Source organism: Nerophis lumbriciformis, linkage group LG12 (assembly GCF_033978685.3).
Source record: "Nerophis lumbriciformis linkage group LG12, RoL_Nlum_v2.1, whole genome shotgun sequence".
NCBI classification, from domain to species: Eukaryota; Metazoa; Chordata; class Actinopteri; order Syngnathiformes; family Syngnathidae; genus Nerophis; species Nerophis lumbriciformis.
This window is the reverse complement of record NC_084559.2, coordinates 21,953,735-21,973,782: the sequence shown is the minus strand read 5'-3', so window position 1 is coordinate 21,973,782 and position 20,048 is coordinate 21,953,735. Positions and strand designations below refer to the sequence as shown.

Sequence of the window (20,048 nt, the reverse complement as noted above, 5' to 3'; positions counted from 1 at the left end):
TAGCTAGCCTGAATAGCATGTTAGCATCGATTAGCTTGCAGTCATGCAGTGACCAAATATGTCTGATTAGCACTCCACACAAGTCAATAACATCAACAAAACTCACCTTTCATGCACAACGTTAAAAGTTTGGTGGACAAAATGAGACAGAAAAAGAAGTGGCATAAAACACGTCCTAGAAAGTCGGAGAACGTTATACATGTAAACTAACTAAGGTGAGTTCAAGGACCGCCAAAATTAGTAGGACAAAACGGTGCTCGACAAATACTCGAATCAGTGAAGCATGTTTAATATAAACAGTGTGCTTTGTAACAATTAGGGAGGCTTGTGTCATGTTTGTCCTCCTACATAAACCATATTAAAACAAAACAATTTATTTTCCCCCCTCATCTTTTTCCATTTTTCATACATTTTTTAAAAAGCTCCAGAGAGCCACTAGGGCGGCGCTAAAGAGCCGCATGCGGCTCTAGAGCCGCGGGTTGCCGACCCCTGGACTAAAGCAACAACATATTTGACAGCCAGAATACCATTCCGACTTGTTTATTATCCAGCTTCAGTTTAAGTGAGAAAAAAAACTAATTTCACATCATATCACAATCACTTTAGGGGATAACACGCACGTATTTCAACTACTTTAATTGACTAGATTGTGAATTGCTTAATGTTTTTTTTTCAACACGCGATAGAGAAACACTGCCATCTGGTGGCATTTAAGATGCATTACAAAGAACTCAATTACCCCAGCCTCACATTACATATGCTTCTTTCTAATCGGCGTACTTGGACATACATTAAAATAGCATATTTTCGGTGCTTGAGTTTAATGGTAAACAACAAAATGCAAATGTTTGGCACAAAAAGAAGATATGATTCAACTGTTTGTAATTATCTGTTCCATTTGAATATAATGTTCCAAATGCTTTACAACACATCATAGGACACATCAGATTATCAGCGCTGGCTTTGCTGGGGTTTAAAGCAGTCCCAACCAGGCTTTGGTTTATATGTGCGCTCAGGGAGAAGGAAGTCTTTCAATCTGTCTGGTAATGGCAAATCATTGATTCTCTTGTCCAGTGGCCATGGCTGGGAGTGGTTCCGTAAAAATGCTCTGCAAAGGCATTTCAGGGTAGGAGGGCAAGCATCATGCTGGACCACTCGGCTATATAAGTCTTGTAAAGCCTGGACATAAGGGTGAGGGTCCTGCCCAAATATAGTAGGTCCTAACCTGACATGCAGGCTCAGTGTGGGGTTGTTTACCTTTGCTAAGTCCAGTAACACTTCCGCTTGCTCAAGGAGCTCAGAGGCATGATTTGGATCTGAGCAATGTCCAAGGGCTGTCTGGAGCCTCTGAAAGATAATACCGGACGCTGACCAGCAGGAGTCGCTGTGATAAGCACAAACCAAAGATGCTCCGCTTTGGATAATAAGCACAGCAAGAGGGAAGAGCAGGTCAAAGTGCTCCAGACTTGTTTGGGTCAGAGTGGACTCGTCGTCATCATTTAGATCACAGCTGGGATCCACACCGTGAGCCAGCAGTAACTCTGTTGTCTTTAGGCAGAATTTTCCAATCGCTGCTGCATCTTCGGGTGTGGCATCAAGCGCCTCCTTGACCAGAAACACCAAGGACGACTCAACCGTTTCACCGTCTACAGTAGCAGCGTTGACGTCAGCACCTGGGGCGGATGCAATACATATTGGGTCCTGTACAGATTTTTTTTGATGTTTTTCTTTTAGTATTACTAACTGAGCACCGATTGAGCGCAGCTTTTAAAACCAATTCTTACGTTTGTAGACACATGTTTGCAGCTTTCCATTAAGGTTCAACTGTCAACATTTTGCTGTTATGATTCCTACATTTTACAGTTTAAATGAAAACACAAAAAAATAATACATATAGTATACCTTCTAAGAAAAAGATAGATTTTAACCGAAATGTTGAGTTTACTATCAGTGGCTAAGTGTTGTGAACATTAAGGTGGCACTATCTCAAGGATATGGTATTATTCAAGTTAACTTACTTAGAGACTCTGAGTTGTCACTTAGAATAATGAACAGTAGGTGGCGATAATGCCCCTCATGGAGATAAAACACAGTTAAAAAAGCTGCAGAAGAAGTAGCCTTGTCTTCACCATAGACATCTTGTAAGTAGACACAACATCGGCAGCTACTGCCTACTGGCGCTGACGAGACGCGGGGCTGCCATCTTGGAGTGGTGATCCGCTCAACTCAGTGCAATTCATTTGGCAGGAGCAATGAACTGTCAGCACATTTAATTAATCTTACCTCACTGAATACCACTGATTTTCACGTGTTTTTTTGTCATACGTGTAACTATGATAAAGGACACATGTTTTGGCGCGTTTTATTATTCATAGTTTGCTTAACAGTAATAGAATATTCTTATATACTATAAGTCAGTGGTTCTCAACCTTTTTTCAGTGATGTACCCCCTGTGAACATTATTTTAATTCAAGTACCCCCTAATCAGAGCAAAGCATTTTTGGTTGAAAAAAAGAGATAAAGGAGTAAAATACAGCACTATGTCATCAGTTTCTGATTTATTAAATTGTATAAAAGTGCAAAATATTGCTCATTTGTAGTGGTCTTTCTTAAACTATTTGGAAAAAAAGATATAAAAATAACTAAAAACTTGTTGAAAAATAAACAAGTGATTCAATTATAAATAAAGATTTCTACACATAGAAGTAATCATCAACTTAAAGTGCCCTCTTTGGGGATTGTAATAGAGATCCATCTGGATTCAACATTTCTTCACAAAAAAATAAATCTTTAACATCAATATTTATGGAACATGTCCACAAAAAATCTAGCGGTCAACACTGAATATTGCATTGTTGCATTTCTTTTCACAGTTCTTTTTGACAGACATTTTATTGAGGGTCAACCCATCATGGCATGGGGGAAACTCTGGGTTTATGGTAATGAATGGAATAGCCTACTTGATTTGATGTTCAATTTATGAACTTACATTCATATTTTGTTGAAGTATTATTCAATGAATATATTTAAAAAGGATTTTTGAATTGTTGCTATTTTTAGAATATTTAAAAAAAATCTCACGTACCCCTTGGCATACCTTCAAGTACCCCCAAGGGTACGCGTACCCCCATTTGAGAACCACTGCTATAAGTGACCAGACGTCCGAGATCAAAACTGGTAATATAATCCCAGAGAAGGGGGAAAAAAAGAGTCAGCTATTTTTAAATTGAAGAAACAATATGATTAAGTTATATATACAGGCGTATATCCTACATAAACAATGTATGAATACATTACATATCTATATATCTTAGGGACCTATAGACTGTATCTCTGTTGCTGCAGCAGCAGAGAGTTTATTCTGTCTTGACACTTTGTATTACATTCTTCCCTTAATTGATAATGTTTACAGTGAATGTTTTATATGTATTTTTTATGTATTTCACTTTGGATAAAAGCGTCTGCCAAATACTTAAACATAATCATATATAAACACCTGAAAGTCTTTATATCAGCTAAAACCACCAATCTGTTTCACTGGATTCAGAATAAAACCAAATTCTGTCTTACCCAACAATGTTAGTATTTGAACATTGTTACTTGAAGACTTATTCCTGGTTACAATTATACTGTTAAGAAAGTATTGTCTTATACTTTGCCTAAAATGAAAAAACACTTTGCCATCATCATTTATTTCAACTTTATGTTATTCAAGTATGACATTTTTAAATGTAATTAATTTCATTGACAAGCAATTATATTATGGTCATACTCTTGTTAGCTAGTGGCTAAGATTTCAGTACTATTGAAGATCTTTGCTCCTTCTCAACTCTGTGGTAATATTATTTTCACAAAATACAATACAACCCGATTTCTATTTTCAACAGTCCGCTCATTTGGGCAGGAAAACGCTGAACACCAGCGTTTGTTTTCTACCTGTCAACTGTTAGTTTAGGCTGCTCGCCGTCTCCTCATCACCCATACTTGCCAACCTTGAGACCTCCGATTTCGGGAGGTGGGGGGTGGGGGCGTGGTCGGGGGTGGGGCAGGGCGTGGTTGAGGGCATGGTTAAAAGGGGAGGAGTATATTGACAGCTAGAATTCACCAAGTGTTTCATAAACATATATATATATATATATATATATATATATATATATATATATCTCTACATCCTGAAAATATGCAAACAAAACTGTGTTTAGATAATTGATACTTCAAACTTGCATAAATAAATATTAAGGAATATAACATAACTTGGCTTCTGAGAGCTTCAAAATGTAATAATGAATAAAATGCTAAAGTTGTTGATAAACAAGCAATTATTTTAATAATTAAATATGGTCATTTTAAATGAATTATTATGATAATTTAAAATTGATTATTTCAAATATGTTTACTTTAATGTATAATTCTAATGCCTGGATGTAATGAGTCAGAAAAAATACAATTAATTTTGATGTTTTTAGCAAAATATAGTAAAAATGTATTTAGTTTTTTTAAATTTTTTATTAATACCGTATTTTCCGCACTATTAGCCGCACCTAAAAACCACAAATTTTCTCAAAAGCTGACAGTGCGGCTTATAACCCGGTGCGCTTTATATATGGATTAATACTAAGATTCATTTTCATAAAGTTTAGGTCTCGCAACTACGGTAAACAGCCGCCATCTTTTTTCCCCGTAGAAGAGGAAGCGCTTCTTCTTCTACGGTAAGCAACAGCCAAGGTAAGCACCCACCCCCGTAGAAGAGGAAGCGCTTCTTCTTCTACGGTAAGCAACCGCCAAGGTAAGCACCCGCCCCCGTAGAAGAAGAAGCGCGCGGATATTACGTTTCATTTCATTTGTGTGTTTACATCTGTAAAGACCACAAAATGGCTCCTATTAAGAGACACGCGTACAACGCAGAATTCAAACTCAAGGCAATAAGTCACGCAGTAGAACACGGAAATAGAGCAGCAGCGAGAGAATTGAACATAAATGAATCAATGGTGCGTAGGTAGAGGAAGCAACAAGATGACCTGCGCCACTAAGACAGGGAGACAGCGCCGGACGACATACGCCAACATCTGCCAGTGGATCAGTCTCAACTGTGGTCCGAGCTTTCCGGAAGGCAGGATTCACGGAACTGCTGGACAACAACAGCGACACTGACTCTGATGACTTCCACCAGACGGATGCCGTATTCGCCCAAATTTTTAATTCAGACACTGAAGAAGAATTTGAGGGATTTATGGATGAGGAATAACTTCAGAAAGTGAGCTTTAAATGTTTATTTTGTGTGTTGTGTGACATTAACGTTCGAGCAACGTTGAGTTATTGATGTTGCTCTGCACTAATTTGAGTGTTACTATTTTTGTGATTGCACATTTGCACATTACATTTTGGGGGTGAACAGAGTTGTTAGAACGCTGGTTTGTAATACATTATTAAAGTTTGACTGACCTATCTGACTGTTTTTTTGACATTCCCTTTAGCGCAGCGTAGGCGCGGCTTATAACACGGGGCGGCTTATAGGTGGACAAAGTTTTGAAATATGCCGTTCATTAAAGGCGCGGCTTATAACCCAGGGCGGCTTATGGTGCGGAAAATACGGTAAATATATGTATTTGTAGGTAAGATAAACATAATAATACAATTTATCTCTAGTCTGGATGATTTATTTCTTGTCACCCAGTTGTCCTCCCGTCGTGAAAAAAGGCTGTCCTCACTCAGGTCTGCATGGAGCTAGAGGGGGCGTGGCCTCCAGCTCCGGCTGAAAATCGGTAGATTTTCGGGAGAATATTTGTCCCGGGAGGTTTTCGGGAGAGGCGCTGAATTTCGGGAGTCTCCCGGAAAATTCGGGAGGGTTGGCAAGTATGTCATCACCACTTCAAGATGGCAGCCCAATTTCTCGCATCACAGCAGCCAATGCTGCGTCTACTTATAAGATGTCTATTGTCTTCACGTTTGTACTGACTCACACAGCCCATGCGCAGCTTGCATTGTCGAAAAGGAGGAAACAACATTTGCCTATGTCTCCTATTTGGTTCAAACTATGCTCTGGATTTGGACTATCCAAAGGCCATGCAGAACACTGTTTAATTTATTCAGTGGGTGTTTGTTTCATTAGGAGGCAAGTCTCTGAAACCCACACCACAAACACTGAAAAACCTGCTTTCGGCTTAGATTGTTCACGCCAAATAAGTGGAATGTGATCGTGCGACCTGCTGTTTCAAACAAATGCACCACTTGTTGAAGAATAACATTGCCGCTTCAATGTTGTGAGGCACTATATAGGACCTAAGTGAAGTTTTTATATGGTCTTTTTGAATTTTTGTGTCCATTTTTTGAAAATATGTGTTAGTATTCATTGGTACTCAATACCTTTTCTTTTTTTTTGTTGTATTTTTTAAAGGGGTCAACTGAAGTAAACCAGTACTATTGCATTGAAACTTCTAGTCCAGGGATGTCAAACTAATTTTTTTCTCAGGGGCCGCATGGAGGAAAATCTATTCCCACGTGGGCAAGACGGGTAAAATAATAGCATAATAACCTAAAAATACAACTACGACAACTTCCGATTGTTTTCTTTGTTTTACTTCGGCCCAAAATAGAACAAACACTGAAAATGTACATATCACAAATAATCTTCTTGACAAAACACTTCAAGTTAGGAAAAAAGGAAAACATTGGTGCAGTCTCAAAAACACCATGGAGAACACAATGAACTTAGACTTAATCTCAGTGTATTTACAAAGCAATTAAACTTTAAGTCACAACCCATCTAGGATTGTACTAAAAACAAAATAAACCATAAATAAAACCTCTTCTATGTTGTACCTCATTTGTAATTTCCATTGTTCACTTTCTTTAAATTTGCACAGAAGACAATCATTTTCACAGAACTATATCAAAGTGCAGTGTCTCATTCAGCATTTTAAGTCGGGTTACCAATTGTGTATTTTATTCCAGTTTGTTTTACGTTGGGCCGAGGAGGAGTCGTCGCAGCCCCGCTTTACCATGTACCTCTTGCTTGGTACACTTGCTCGCCCAGGGAAATAACCTATTTGTTTGCCTTACATAATTCCTATTGCGACATCCAGTGGACACATTTAGAACAGCAGTTTCTTTAATTTAAAAATACAGCTCAATTTTACACTTGGCAAACTCATCTCACAGGCCGGCTTGAACCTGTTCAGGTCGCATGTTTGACATCCCTGTTCTAGTCTAACGGTACCTGCTTTTGATCCTTTTTGTATACGGAGCTAGGGGTAAAAAAACAAACTGTTTCATCTACCTCACTGTTTTAACAGATTCATTGAGAGATGGTTATTATTACTTATTTGATTTGTTTTTTTTTATTACTGTGATCAGACCTTCATCCTGATGTACTGTACTGACTACAGCACTGCACAGGTTGTACACATATGCATCTGTTTTTACGCATATGGGCTTGTTAATAAACTTGTCAAAGTTCAAGTTTGTGCTTTGTGACTGCTTACCCACTGAAAGTTGAAGCTAATTGTGGCTACTTAATCTAACATATTCAGTTTACTTGTAAAAAGTTGGGAAACCGATTACTTGCAGTCATTCAGTAATCTTACTTGAAATCTAAGAGTAAACTTACTTGTAGTCATTTACTAAGCTTACTTGAAATTTTTAAACTTACTTAAAAATAGAGATGTCCGATAATGGCTTTTTTGCCGATATCCAATATGCCGATATTGTTCAACCCTTAATTACCGATACCGATATCAACCGATACCGATATATACAGTCGTGGAATTAACACATTATTATGCCTAATTTTGTTGTGATGCCCCGCTGGATGCATTAAACAATGTAACAAGGTTTTCCAAAATAAATCAACATGGCACTGCCATATTTATTATTGAAGTCACAAAGTGTATGATTTTTTTTAACATGCCTCAAAACAGCAGCTTGGAATTTGGGACGTGAGAGAGCATGAGGAGGTTAGGGGGGGGGTTTGAAGTGGGGGAGGGGGGGTGTATATTGTAGCGTCCCGCAAAAGTTAGTGCTGCAAGGGTTTCTGGGTATTTGTTCTGTTGTGTTTATGTTGTGTTATGGTGCTGATGTTCTCCCGAAATGCGTTTGTCATTCTTGTTTGGTGTGGGTTCACAGTGTGGCGCATATTTGTAACAGTGTTAAAGTTGCCACTCACACCGGTGAATTGAATGATGAATGATAGGTGGTGGTCGGAGGGGCCGTTGGCGCAAATTGCAGCCACGCTTCCGTCAGTCTACCCCAGGGCAGCTGTGGCTATGAAAGTAGCTTACCACCACCAGGTGTGAATGAATGATGGGTTCTACATGTAAAGCGACTTTGGGTACTTAGAAAAGCTCTATATAAATAGAAGTTATTATTATTATTATTATTAAAGTTGTTTATACGGCCACCCTCAGTCTGACCTGTATGACTGTTGATCAAGATAGATATTATGTGACTGGGTATTTCTCTCTACGTCCATGTACACAGCGGCATTTTAAAAAGTCATACATTTTACTTTTTGAAACTGATACCGATAATTTGGAAACCGATACTGATCATTTCCGATACTACATTTTAAAGCATTTATCAGCCGATAATATCGGCAGTCCGATACTATCAGACATCTCTACTTAAAAACAATCTGTTTACTTAACTTTTAGTTGTTTATTAGTTTAACTTTAATTTGGCTTGAAGTTTACTTTGAAAAAATTAGTCGGTTTAAACTGACTTTTTTTAAGCAAACTGAACTACCGTATTTTTCGGAGTATAAGTCGCACCGGAGTATAAGTCGCAACTGCCGAAAATGCATAATAATAAAAAATAAAAAAACATAAACAAGTCGCACTGGAGTATAAGTCGCATTTTTTGGGGGATATTTATTTGATAAAACCCAACACCAAGAATAGACATTTGAAAGGCAATTTAAAATAAATAAAGAATAGTGAACAACAGGCTGAATAAGTGTACGTTATATGAGGCATAAATAACCAACTGAGAACGTGCCTGGTATGTTAACGTAACATATTATAGTAAGAGTCATTCAAATAACTATAACATATAGAACATGCTATACGTTTACCAAACAATCTGTCACTCCTAATCGCTAAATCCCATGAAATCTTATACGTCTAGTCTCTTACGTGAATGATCTCAATAATATTATTTGATATTTTACGGTAATGTGTTAATAATTTCACACATAAGTCGCTCCTGAGTATAAGTCGCACCCCCGGCCAAACTATGAAAAAAACTGCGACTTATAGTCCGAAAAATACAGTGCAAGAACAATATGCGCTTTCATATGTTAGTGTTCAATAAGATAAGAAGAAAAAAAAAATCACTAGATTTGTCGCTCGAGGAGTCGGAATACTTGTTAAATATAGTGACAAAGTTGCTAAGTTGACAACATTAATGAATGAATGTATAATAAACATATGTGACAGGGATATAGAAGACCAAATCAAATGGAAACGGGGACTTTTGTATGACTATTATGTTCAAATCAAGATAAAAAATTAGTCTGGCCTCATAATGACTGGCCAAAGCTCATCTTCACAGATCACACATATTTACCCAATTAAAAAAACATTACATTAATCTTTATCTAAAAAGATCATAAACATTAAACTGGCATCAGGATGTTTTCATGCATTCCCATACACAACAAAGGTAAGACAATAATGTGTAAGCGCTCTACTTAGTAGGGAAGTTTGTAAATTACAGTCAACAACCCCCAAAAGTAATAACATGGAAAAGCTATACAGTTGTTGCACTCAAAATTATTCAAGCCCCTTTGTAAATTATAATTATTCTCAAAATCGATGACCTATGTAATAGAATTGACTATGAGGGCTGAATACATTTTTTCAGTCCTATATTGATAAAAACACACGAGATGTAAACTGGTTCCAAAAAAAAGTCACAAAAATAGATGCAGTGGGTGAAAATGAGTATTTCAACCCTTGCTGACATTCCCCCTTGGTCACAATAAATCCTTTGCAGTAGAAAGTTAAAGATGCTGTTTGCAGCGGTTAGCCAAGAGGGTGCTCGTATTTCAACGAGCTGCAAGTGTTGTACCCCACCCTCTTCCTGACCTGTCCATGTAAACTACACTCCACTAAAATACACACACACGCAGACATGCACATCAAAAGGATAACATTATGTTACAAAAAGTGGTTGTAAAAGCATGTGGTTAAAATGCAATGAAGCAGCAATAGCATTTGTTCTTAATACTTTAACTGTTGATTAGGCTGAGCACTGATGCCACCTGCAGGCTTGTGTATCGTTCGGACATGAGTACTAGAGTTTAGACACAAATGATGAAACTCTCCCCCCAGGGTCTCTGCAGGTTTCAACGAGTCACATCTAAGACTTTTTAAAACTTTTTAAGACCAACATGAATATTATTTAAGACCCTTTCATATCCATACAGACAAAAAAGTCCAAAGATGTAAAAGGAAACTCTGAGGGCCAGAATGAATTTTAAGTAAATGCATTAATGTACTGCTTTTTCACATAGGAAAACAAAATGGTTAAACTAACTAAATACATCAGAAGACTCTCTATTGTAAACTAATTGAAAAAAGATTAGCAAACATCATAACAGCCATTTTTCACGTTTGCCATACAACTGTTTTCTTGCAAAAGGTGCAGTGTGCTTTGTATCAAGCGGTAACGGCAATGGTAGAGGATAGCACAGCAGTACGTATATTTTCTGTAAAAGGGACTTTCAGCATCTCTGTTAAAGTTAAATGGTTAACTTTCGCAGTGTTTTTGCAGCTGTCAACAGTTGAGCAAACAGATAAAAACATCTACAGTACAATTACTGTATCTGTACAACGTTGGGAGACAAGGACTACCGTATTTTTCGGAGTATAAGTCGCACCTGCCGAAAATGCATAATAAAGAAGGAAAAAAACATATATAAATCGCACTGAAGCCCGGCCAAACTATGAAAAAAACTGCGACTTATAGTCCGAAAAATACGGTAGTTAGCTTTCTAGGTTTTCTATTAGAGCTTTTTTGCAGAACTACTTTATATAGTTAGCTAGCTAGCTTCCAAGTTAGTTGGCGCATTTGTTGTGATAACCAAACTGCAGAAAGTGTGGATCCGATTTCCACAAAAGCTGCAGAAAAAACAATGAGTTAGCAGTTAGCTAGTTGGCTACAAAAATATGTAGATAAAAGTGGATTATTTTCACTATGTTAAAAAGGGAACAGTTCAATTATAGTTAACTAGTTTGAAGAATCAGACATAAACTTCATCACCCAGTCAGTAGGTGAATTAGCTTGTTCGTTAGCACATTTGCTAGTCATCGCATGCAAAAATAAGTAGTTAGCTAGTTTGCAAGGAAGGCATTTAGCAGTTAGCCGGTTGGCTACAAAAAATATATACCGTATTTTTCGGAGTATAAATCGCTCCGGAGTATAAGTCGCACCGGTCGAAAATGCATAATAAAGAAGGAAAAAACATATATAAGTCGCATTTTTTAGGGAAATTTATTTGATAAAACCCAACACCAAGAATAGACATTTGAAAGGCAATAATAATGTCACACATAAGTCGCTCCTGAGTATAAGTCGCACCCCCGGCCAAACTATGAAAAAAAGTGCGACTTATAGTCCGAAAAATACGGTACTTTTTATTTAAGCATGACAAGATGACATTCGCCAATCTGTCTTGATTTCCTCACCCAACCATAAACTGAGTGTAAACACTACACAGATAACCTTTATAGCTTTTTAATTTCAGTTGCTGTATAAACTTGGTAAAAAGATTAGGTATGAGAAGCTGACCTGAAATATTTGGAATAAATAACAGAAATAATATATAATAATTATGTTTTTTTAATATAGCTTTACTACTGTGAATACACTACTACCAGAGATAAATTAGTGTGTGCTTGCTGTGAGTAACAGTAATAGTACCTACAAAACCATTCTGGGTATCACTCCATCTTATCTGTCTTGTCTTTTAACAAACAAACAAGGAAGTCACAATCTTCGTTCAATGAATGTTCTGCAATTTGTCGTCCCCAAAGTAAGAACTGAACTGGGCAAGAAAGCATTTACGTTTTCAGCACCAAAGACTTGGAATAACCTACAATCGAATCTTCAACTTCAAACCCTTGTTACATTAAATGAGTTTAAAGCTTCTGTGAAAGGATTGCAGTCTACCTTGTCTGTATGCACATGTGTCATGTGAGCAGGTTTTAATGTTATAAATTTGATGTTTTATGTGTTGTTTACTGTTTTTATTGTAACCTTGCTGCTGCCCTCTTGGCCAGGTCTCCCTTGGAAAAGAGATATTTGATCTCAATGGGATTTTACCTTGTTAAATAAAGGCTAAAAAAAAAAAATAATAAAAGAAAAAAATAATGATTTCACTAGTAAAAATCTCTTCTTCAGCAATAGGACGCAACTTTATCCACATAACACTCCTTTGGGGGGTTACGTTGATCCTTACAGTTGTGCAAGTGTTTGTGGCATTTCAGCTACTTTTGACACTGACTTATTACGGATGTTTGACTTTTACATTATCATTCCATTCACTTTCATCACAATGTTTCCAAACGCTTCCCTCCTCGATGGCTCCACATCGGTCCTAAACACTTTATACGTTTCCATCTCCCGGCTTTAAGCATGCATTAAATTGATCGTTCTGGAGCCACAAATTGTTAAACTTGCACTTACCCATCTTATGCAAGTAATTCTGCTTTGCTGTAGGGTTTATTTTAGTTTTCTCCGCTGCTATGCTAAGCTGTAACAACACACCGCTGCACGTGCACAGTGCTCTAGGTCAGTGGTTCTCAAATGGGGGTACGCGTACCCCTGGGGGTACTTGAAGGTATGCCAAGGGGTACTCAGATTTTTTTTTAAATGTCTGTCAAAAAGAACTGTGAAAAGAAATGCAACAATGATATTTATGGACATGTTCCATAAATATTGATGTTAAAGATTTCTTTTTTTGTGAAGAAATGTTTAGAATTAAGTTCATGAATCCAGATGGATCTCTATTACAATCCCCAAAGAGGGCACTTTAAGTTGATGATTACTTCTATGTGTAGAAATCTTTATTTATAATTGAATCACTTGTTTGTTTTTCAACAAGTTTTTAGTTATTTTTATATCTTTTTTCCAAATAGTTCAAGAAAGACCACAATAAATGAGCAATATTTTGCACTGTTATACAATTTAATAAATCAGAAACTGACGACATAGTGCTGTATTTTACTTCTCTATCTCTTTTTTTCAACCAAAAATGATTTGCTCTGATTAGGGGGTACTTAAATTAAAAAAAATGTTCATAGGGGGTACATCACTGAAAAAAGGTTGAGAACCACTGCTCCAGGTGGTGCACAACAAATTTTGACCGGGCAGTACAGCTAGCCTACTTTAGGGCTGTTTTGTAGTTGTGTTAGAGTCCTCAAAAATCTAAACATTTAAAAGCATGACTGCAGTTTATGCAAGATTTAAACAAAAATAACATAATTCGATTTTTTAAGACCTTTCAAAATCATATTGAAGACCTATGAGATTTTAGGAAAAATTTAGACAGTTTAAGGCCTTACATTCAAATTGTTGGTTTTAAGACGTTTACAGACCATGCAGATACCCTGTCTCCTTCTTCTTGACACACTATTTGAGAAACACTGCATGATGTAATGCATGAGAAGCATTAATTTCAAGTTTACAGTTATTTACAATGAGGCGCGAATATGATAGGCTGCCTTAGTTACCTGCAGTATGAACAGCAGGCGACGTGATAATGTTGAAGCCATCACTGCTGGCGGGGGTCGAAAATGTGTCATTCATTCAAAGTTATTACATTCTCTGTGTGCTAATGTACTCCATATTTAGCCTTCAAATGACACACAGAGAAAAGTAACAACGCTTTGAGATGTACAGTATGGTGATGCGGTTTGATTGGTTTTCTTTTTCAATAAAGAGTCCACATGGACAAGAGGCTATGTGGTGATAGTAGTGTGTCACTGCCAATACCTCTTTCAAGTAAAAGCTGGATGTTCTCTGTGTTGTTCACAGTGAGGCCATCACTGCTCGCCAAGGCATGCAGCAAAGGGGTTTTTCCTTAGAGACAAGACCAATACGATCACTTTTGAAACAAAGTCAAACTGGAAATATAAATATACCTCTTTTATCCCATGCGTTCACATTAGCACCCAGGTCAAGCAGCATGAGCAGGCAGGGCAGACGGTCTGACTCTTCACTTGCCAGATCCAATGGATTGCTCTCATGAATCTAACAGGTCAGAAATGAAAGATTTCAAGATACGCATGTATTTGACCACAAAATAAAAGTAAAGCTTCACAATAACACTATTGTAAACTCCAACTGTAAAAATGAAATAACCATTTTGTATTGATACAACTCTGGCACTCTCCTTTAAAGGCCTACTGAAATGTGATTTTCTTATTTAAACGGGGATAGCAGGTCCATTCTATGTGTCATACTTGATCATTTCGGGATATTGCCATATTTTTGCTGACATGATTTAGTAGAGAACATCGACGATGGTCACTGATAAAAAAGCCTTGCCTGTACCGGAAGTAGCAGACGAGTAGCGTGACGTCACAGGTTGTGGAGCTCCTCACATCTGCACATTGTTTACAATCATGGCCACCAGCAGCGAGAGCGATTCGGACCGAGAAAGCGATGATTTCCCCATTAATTTGAGCGAGGATGAAAGTTTCGTGGATGAGGAAAGTGAGAGTGAAGGACTAGAAAGAAATGGGAGCGATTCAGATAGGGAAGATGCTGTGAGAGGCGGGTGGGACCTGATATTCAGCTGGGAATGACTAAAACAGTAAATAAACACAAGACATATATATACTCTATTAGCCACAACACAACCAGGCTTATATTTAATATGCCACAAATGAATCCCGCATAACAAACACCTCCCCCCTCCCGTCCATATAACCCGCCAATACAACTCAAACACCTGCACAACACACTCAATCCCACAGCCCAAAGTACCGTTCACCTCCCCAAAGTTCATACAGCACATATATTTCCCCAAAGTCCCCAAAGTTACGTACGTGACATGCACATAGCGGCAAGCACGTACGGGGAAGCCATCAAATGTTTGGAAGCCGCAGCTGCATGCGTACTCACGGTACCGCGTCTGCGCATCCAACTCAAAGTCCTCCTGGTAAGAGTCTCTGTTGTCCCAGTTCTCCACAGGCCAATGGTAAAGCTTGACCGTCATCTTCCGGGAATGTAAACAACCAGCTGTGTTATCCGGCACACCAGTCAAGGGGTGCATTCTACGGCGGGGGTGCGTTATCCAGCACAACACCTGCCGCAAGTCCGTTAATCAGTGGCATAGTGGTTAGAGTGTCCGCCCTGAGATCGGTAGGTTGTGAGTTCAAACCCCGGCCGAGTCATACCAAAGACTATAAAAATGGGACCCATTACCTCCCTGCTTGGCACTCAGCATCAAGGGTTGGAATTGGGGGTTAAATCACCAAAATGATTCCCGGGTGCGGCCACCGCTGCTGCCCACTGCTCCCCTCACCTCCCAGGGGGTGATCAAGGGTGATGGGTCAAATGCAGAGAATAATCTCGCCACACCTAGTGTGTGTGTGACAATCATTGGTACTTTAACTTTAACTTTAATACACCGCTTCCCACCTACAGCTTTCTTCTTTGCCGTCTCCATTATTCATTGAACAAATTGCAAAAGATTCACCAACACAGATGTCCAGAATACTGTGGAATTTTGCGATGAAAACAGACGACTTAATAGCTGGCCACCATGCTGTCCCAAAATGTCCTCTACAAGCCGTGACGTTACGCTCAGACGTCATCATACCGAGACGTTTTCAGCAGGATATTTCGGGCGAAATTTAAAATTGTACTTTAGTAAGCTATCCCGGCCGTTTTGGCATGTGTTGCAATGTTAAGATTTCATCATTGATATATAAACTATCAGACTGCGTGGTCGGTAGTAGTGGGTTTCAGTAGGCCTTTAAAACTAACTATTTTCATATTTGTGAAAGACATTGTTTTTATTGTCAAAGTCCTGTATTGGACTTCATGTTGTTGTCCCTGAGTGTATATGAAATCATTTAGTCCTATTATTTGTCTCACCCTGTCCCTTTTTTCAATGTCAGCTCCGTGCTCGACCAGAAGTTTCACCATGTTTGATCTGTTCCTCAGAACTGCTATATGCAGTGGATTATAGTAAGACACTGGGTCTGGGGAATTGAAAAAAAAAAACAGAGATTCAATTTAAAAATCACAGAACACAGAATGCCCGGGACCTGATTCCGGATGAGCGGTTGAAGATGGATGGATGGATGGATGGATGGATGGATGGATGGATGGATGGATAGATAGAGAACACAGAATGGATTGTCTTATGTAAAAAGTGTTTCTGTATTGGACAATTTCCATCGAACACTATAATATTATGAAGCACACTGTGTACTCGACAAACAATGGCACCACCTGATAACACAAAGTGTGCAATTTAAAACAGAAATTTGGACAATATAAAGTAACAGGAGTGACTTAAAACATTAGTCACCTGCAAAATTAATTGCCAAACATCTACTCTCGTCAAATGTCTGCGGGTAAACAAAGAAAACACGCCCACACAAGGGGAAAAGGCATCAAAATAGTGAGTTAACTAATTATTTTAACTTCTTACAAAAGAAAAGTAAAGAAAATATAAAGAAAAAAACAAACATTTCTAGTGGTTCTGCAAGTGGAATTTGTCAGAACAAACAATGGGGAATTAAGGGCACTTGGAGAGAGACGTGAAATATAATTAATATTCTGTAAAGTTCCCATAATTCCATCCTTGGGGAGAAACTTTTTTCATAGCATTTTCTGAGCCCTGGTATGCAATGTAGTTCACTAATGGGAACCAATTTAGGTGTATATAGATGACAAACTTACTTTCACTCTCCATAAAAAGGTTATTGAATTAGGCGTGAAGAGCCAGCCCAGGATGCATTTTTTATAAAACAATCTGTCATTCAGTATGTTTATCCTTTGTCAATTTAATAGTCATCCATGAAGTATGAGACAAGTTTTAGTTATAGAGAAATTTAACTCAGAACTATTCAAGAAAAACGAGCAGTTGATAACAAGTCAAAAGTCATTTTTAAGATGACATACATTTTGGTTTCAACTGCTTTTCTATGACTACATTAAGCAAGGTATGCCATACAATTGTATTTCAATGCTAGCATATTGAACAAAGTTGGAAGACATTTGTACTGAGATATCACAGAGAAAAAGATGAACTTATTTATCTCACCCTCAAAATTAAGATCTGCTCTGTACTGTAGAAGGACTCGAGCGGCATGCACCAGCCCACGTTCTGCCACTTTAAACAGGGAATAGCTGACCCCTGCCATGAATACTTCAGACTGGGACTCGCGCTCTAGCAGCTCCACCAGAGAACTGTACAGACCTTCCTCTTCTTCTGGACTTCTAGGTCAGGACACAAAAGGAGGAAAAGTATATTTTGTACTGTGGGGGGGTTTTGGTTTGGTTGATATCAGCACTTCAGTCATCAACAATTATATCATCTGAGAAATGGACATTGAAACAGTGTAGGTCTGACTTCGTAGGATATGTACAGCGATCAGTGAACATAGTGAGCTCAGAAAGCATTAGAACAAGTGTATACATTTGATTATTTACATTTGATTATTTACAATCCGGGGAGGTGGGATGTGGTGGGGGGAAGGGTGTTAGTCATGGGTTAAAGTTGCCTGGAGGTGTTCTTTTAGTGCAGTTTTGAAGGAGGATAGAGATGCACTTTCTTTTACACCTGTTGGGAGTGCATTCCATATTGATGTGGCATAGAAGGAGAATGAGTTAAGACCTTTGTTAGATCAGAATCTGGGTTTAACGTGGTTAGTGGAGCTCCCCCTGCTGTTGTGGTTATGGCGGTTATTTACGTTCTGGAAGTAGTTTGACATGTACTTCGGTATCAGGGAGGTGTAGCGAATTTTATAGAATAGGCTCAGTACGAGTTGTTTTACAATGTTTAATGTACCGTAAGATTTTTTTGTTAAAAAACAAAGCCAATAATGCAATTTGTTGTACCGTATTTTCCGCACTATTAGCCGCACCTAAAAACCACAAATTTACTCAAAAGCTGACAGTGCGGCTTATAACCCGGTGCGCTTTATATATGGATTAATATTAAGATTCATTTTCATAAAGTTTAGGTCTCGCAACTACGGTAAACAGCCGCCATCTTTTTTCCCCGTAGAAGAGGAAGCGCTTCTTCTTCTACGCAAGCAACCGCCAAGGTAAGCACCCGCCCCCATAGAAGAGGAAGCGCTTCTTCTTCTACTGTAAGCAACTACCCGCCCCCGTAGAAGAAGAAGAAGCGCGCGGATATTACGTTTCATTTCCTTTGTGTGTTTACATCTGTAAAGACCACAAAATGGCTCCTACTAAGCGACAGGTTTCCGGTTCATGAAAAGACGCAATCTCTCCATCCGCACACGGACTACTATTTCACAGCAACTGCCTAAAGACTTTCAAGAAAAGCTGGCTACTTTCCGTGCATATTGTAAAAACAAGATAGCTGAAAAAAAGATCCGGCCAGAGAACATTATCAACATGGACGAGGTTCCACTGACTTTTGATATTCCTGTGAACCGCACTGTGGATACAACGGGAGCACGTACGGTGAATATTCGCACCACAGGGAATGAGAAGTCATCCTTCACTGTGGTTCTAGCTTGCCATGCTAATGGCCAGAAACTTCCACCCATGGTGATATTCAAAAGGAAGACCTTGCCAAAAGAGACCTTTCCAGCCGGCGTCATCATAAAAGCTAACTCGAAGGGATGGATGGATGAAGAAAAGATGAGCGAGTGGTTAAGGGAAGTTTACGCGAAGAGGCCGGGTGGCTTTTTTCACGCAGCTCCGTCCATGTTGATATACAACTCCATGCGCGCCCACATCACGCTGGTTTTTAATATATTATTAAAGTTTGACTGACCTATCTGACTGTTTTTTTGACATTCCCTTTAGCGCAGTTAGATGCGGCTTATAACACGGGGCGGCTTATAGGTGGACAAAGTTTTGAAATATGCCGTTCATTGAAGGCGCGGCTTATAACCCAGGGCGGCTTATGGTGCGGAAAATACGTATTTAGAAAAGTACCGAAATACTTTTGGTACCGGTACCAATATATTGGTATCGGGACAACACACACCGAGTACTGGCAGAAATGTAGATTGGCATCTATGAATACAATTACCATAAGCCCTTTATTTGAATTTCGTAATTCTATATTGACAAGCAACGACCTTCTAACATGGGGGGAAAACACAATTGTTTAATATTCTTGTGACTTTAGATTGCGGTACAGTTAGGGGTGTAACGGTACGTGTGTTTGTATTGAACCGTTTCGGTACGGGGGTTTCGGTTCGGAGGTGTACCGAACGAGTTTCCACACGGACATATTAAGTAGCGTACCGCACGTTGTGTAAACAATGCACACCGAGGCACAACACACGGCATGCTAGCAGCGACCGGGCTAGGACAACATGTAAAAGCCAGAGCTGGAAGACCCTCGTTAAGATCTCCGGTTTGGGAACACTTTGGCTGCGCAATACAACAATGGAGGACGGAGGTTTGCCGACATTGTTCAGCAGCTGCTTCTGACAACACGTCAAACTTGCTAACCCATTTGAAGAGTCACCACCGCATTCAAGCAGCCTCTCCTTGGCGAGTCAGGCAGGGCTAAAGCAATAACAAATGTTTTTATAGCAGCAGATTTAAGTCCATATTGCATTAAAAACTAGATTTTGACACACTTCTATGGTGGAAGAACAATGAGCCCACATATCCTCTTACTGCCAAGTTAGCCAGGCTGGGGGGGGGGGAAGAAAAGTTAATCTGAGGCTGAGTTGACTTGAAACTGCTTAATGTTGCACATTTTATATGTAGAAGAAAAGTTGTGTCATTTTATTTCATCTGAGCAACAACTTGAGGCAGTTTAAAGTTGATTAACGTGGACCCCAACTAAAACAAGTTGAAAAACTTATTGGGGTGTT

At 38.8% G+C, this 20,048-nt stretch overlaps 1 protein-coding gene across 1 annotated transcript in view; it reads right to left on the bottom strand.

The window, feature by feature from the left end:
- Positions 1-298: 298 nt before the first annotated feature.
- The window catches only part of asb6 (ankyrin repeat and SOCS box containing 6), a 53,973-nt gene continuing 34,223 nt past the window's right edge, over positions 299-20,048 (bottom strand). Inside the window, exons 3-7 of the mRNA XM_061986096.1 lie at positions 17,282-17,457; positions 16,105-16,211; positions 14,142-14,250; positions 13,993-14,079; positions 299-1,673 (exon numbers count right to left, since the gene is read on the bottom strand). Coding sequence (XP_061842080.1) covers positions 952-1,673; positions 13,993-14,079; positions 14,142-14,250; positions 16,105-16,211; positions 17,282-17,457 — 1,201 coding nt within the window. The 3' untranslated portion in view covers positions 299-951. The remainder of the gene's footprint in view (positions 1,674-13,992; positions 14,080-14,141; positions 14,251-16,104; positions 16,212-17,281; positions 17,458-20,048) is intronic.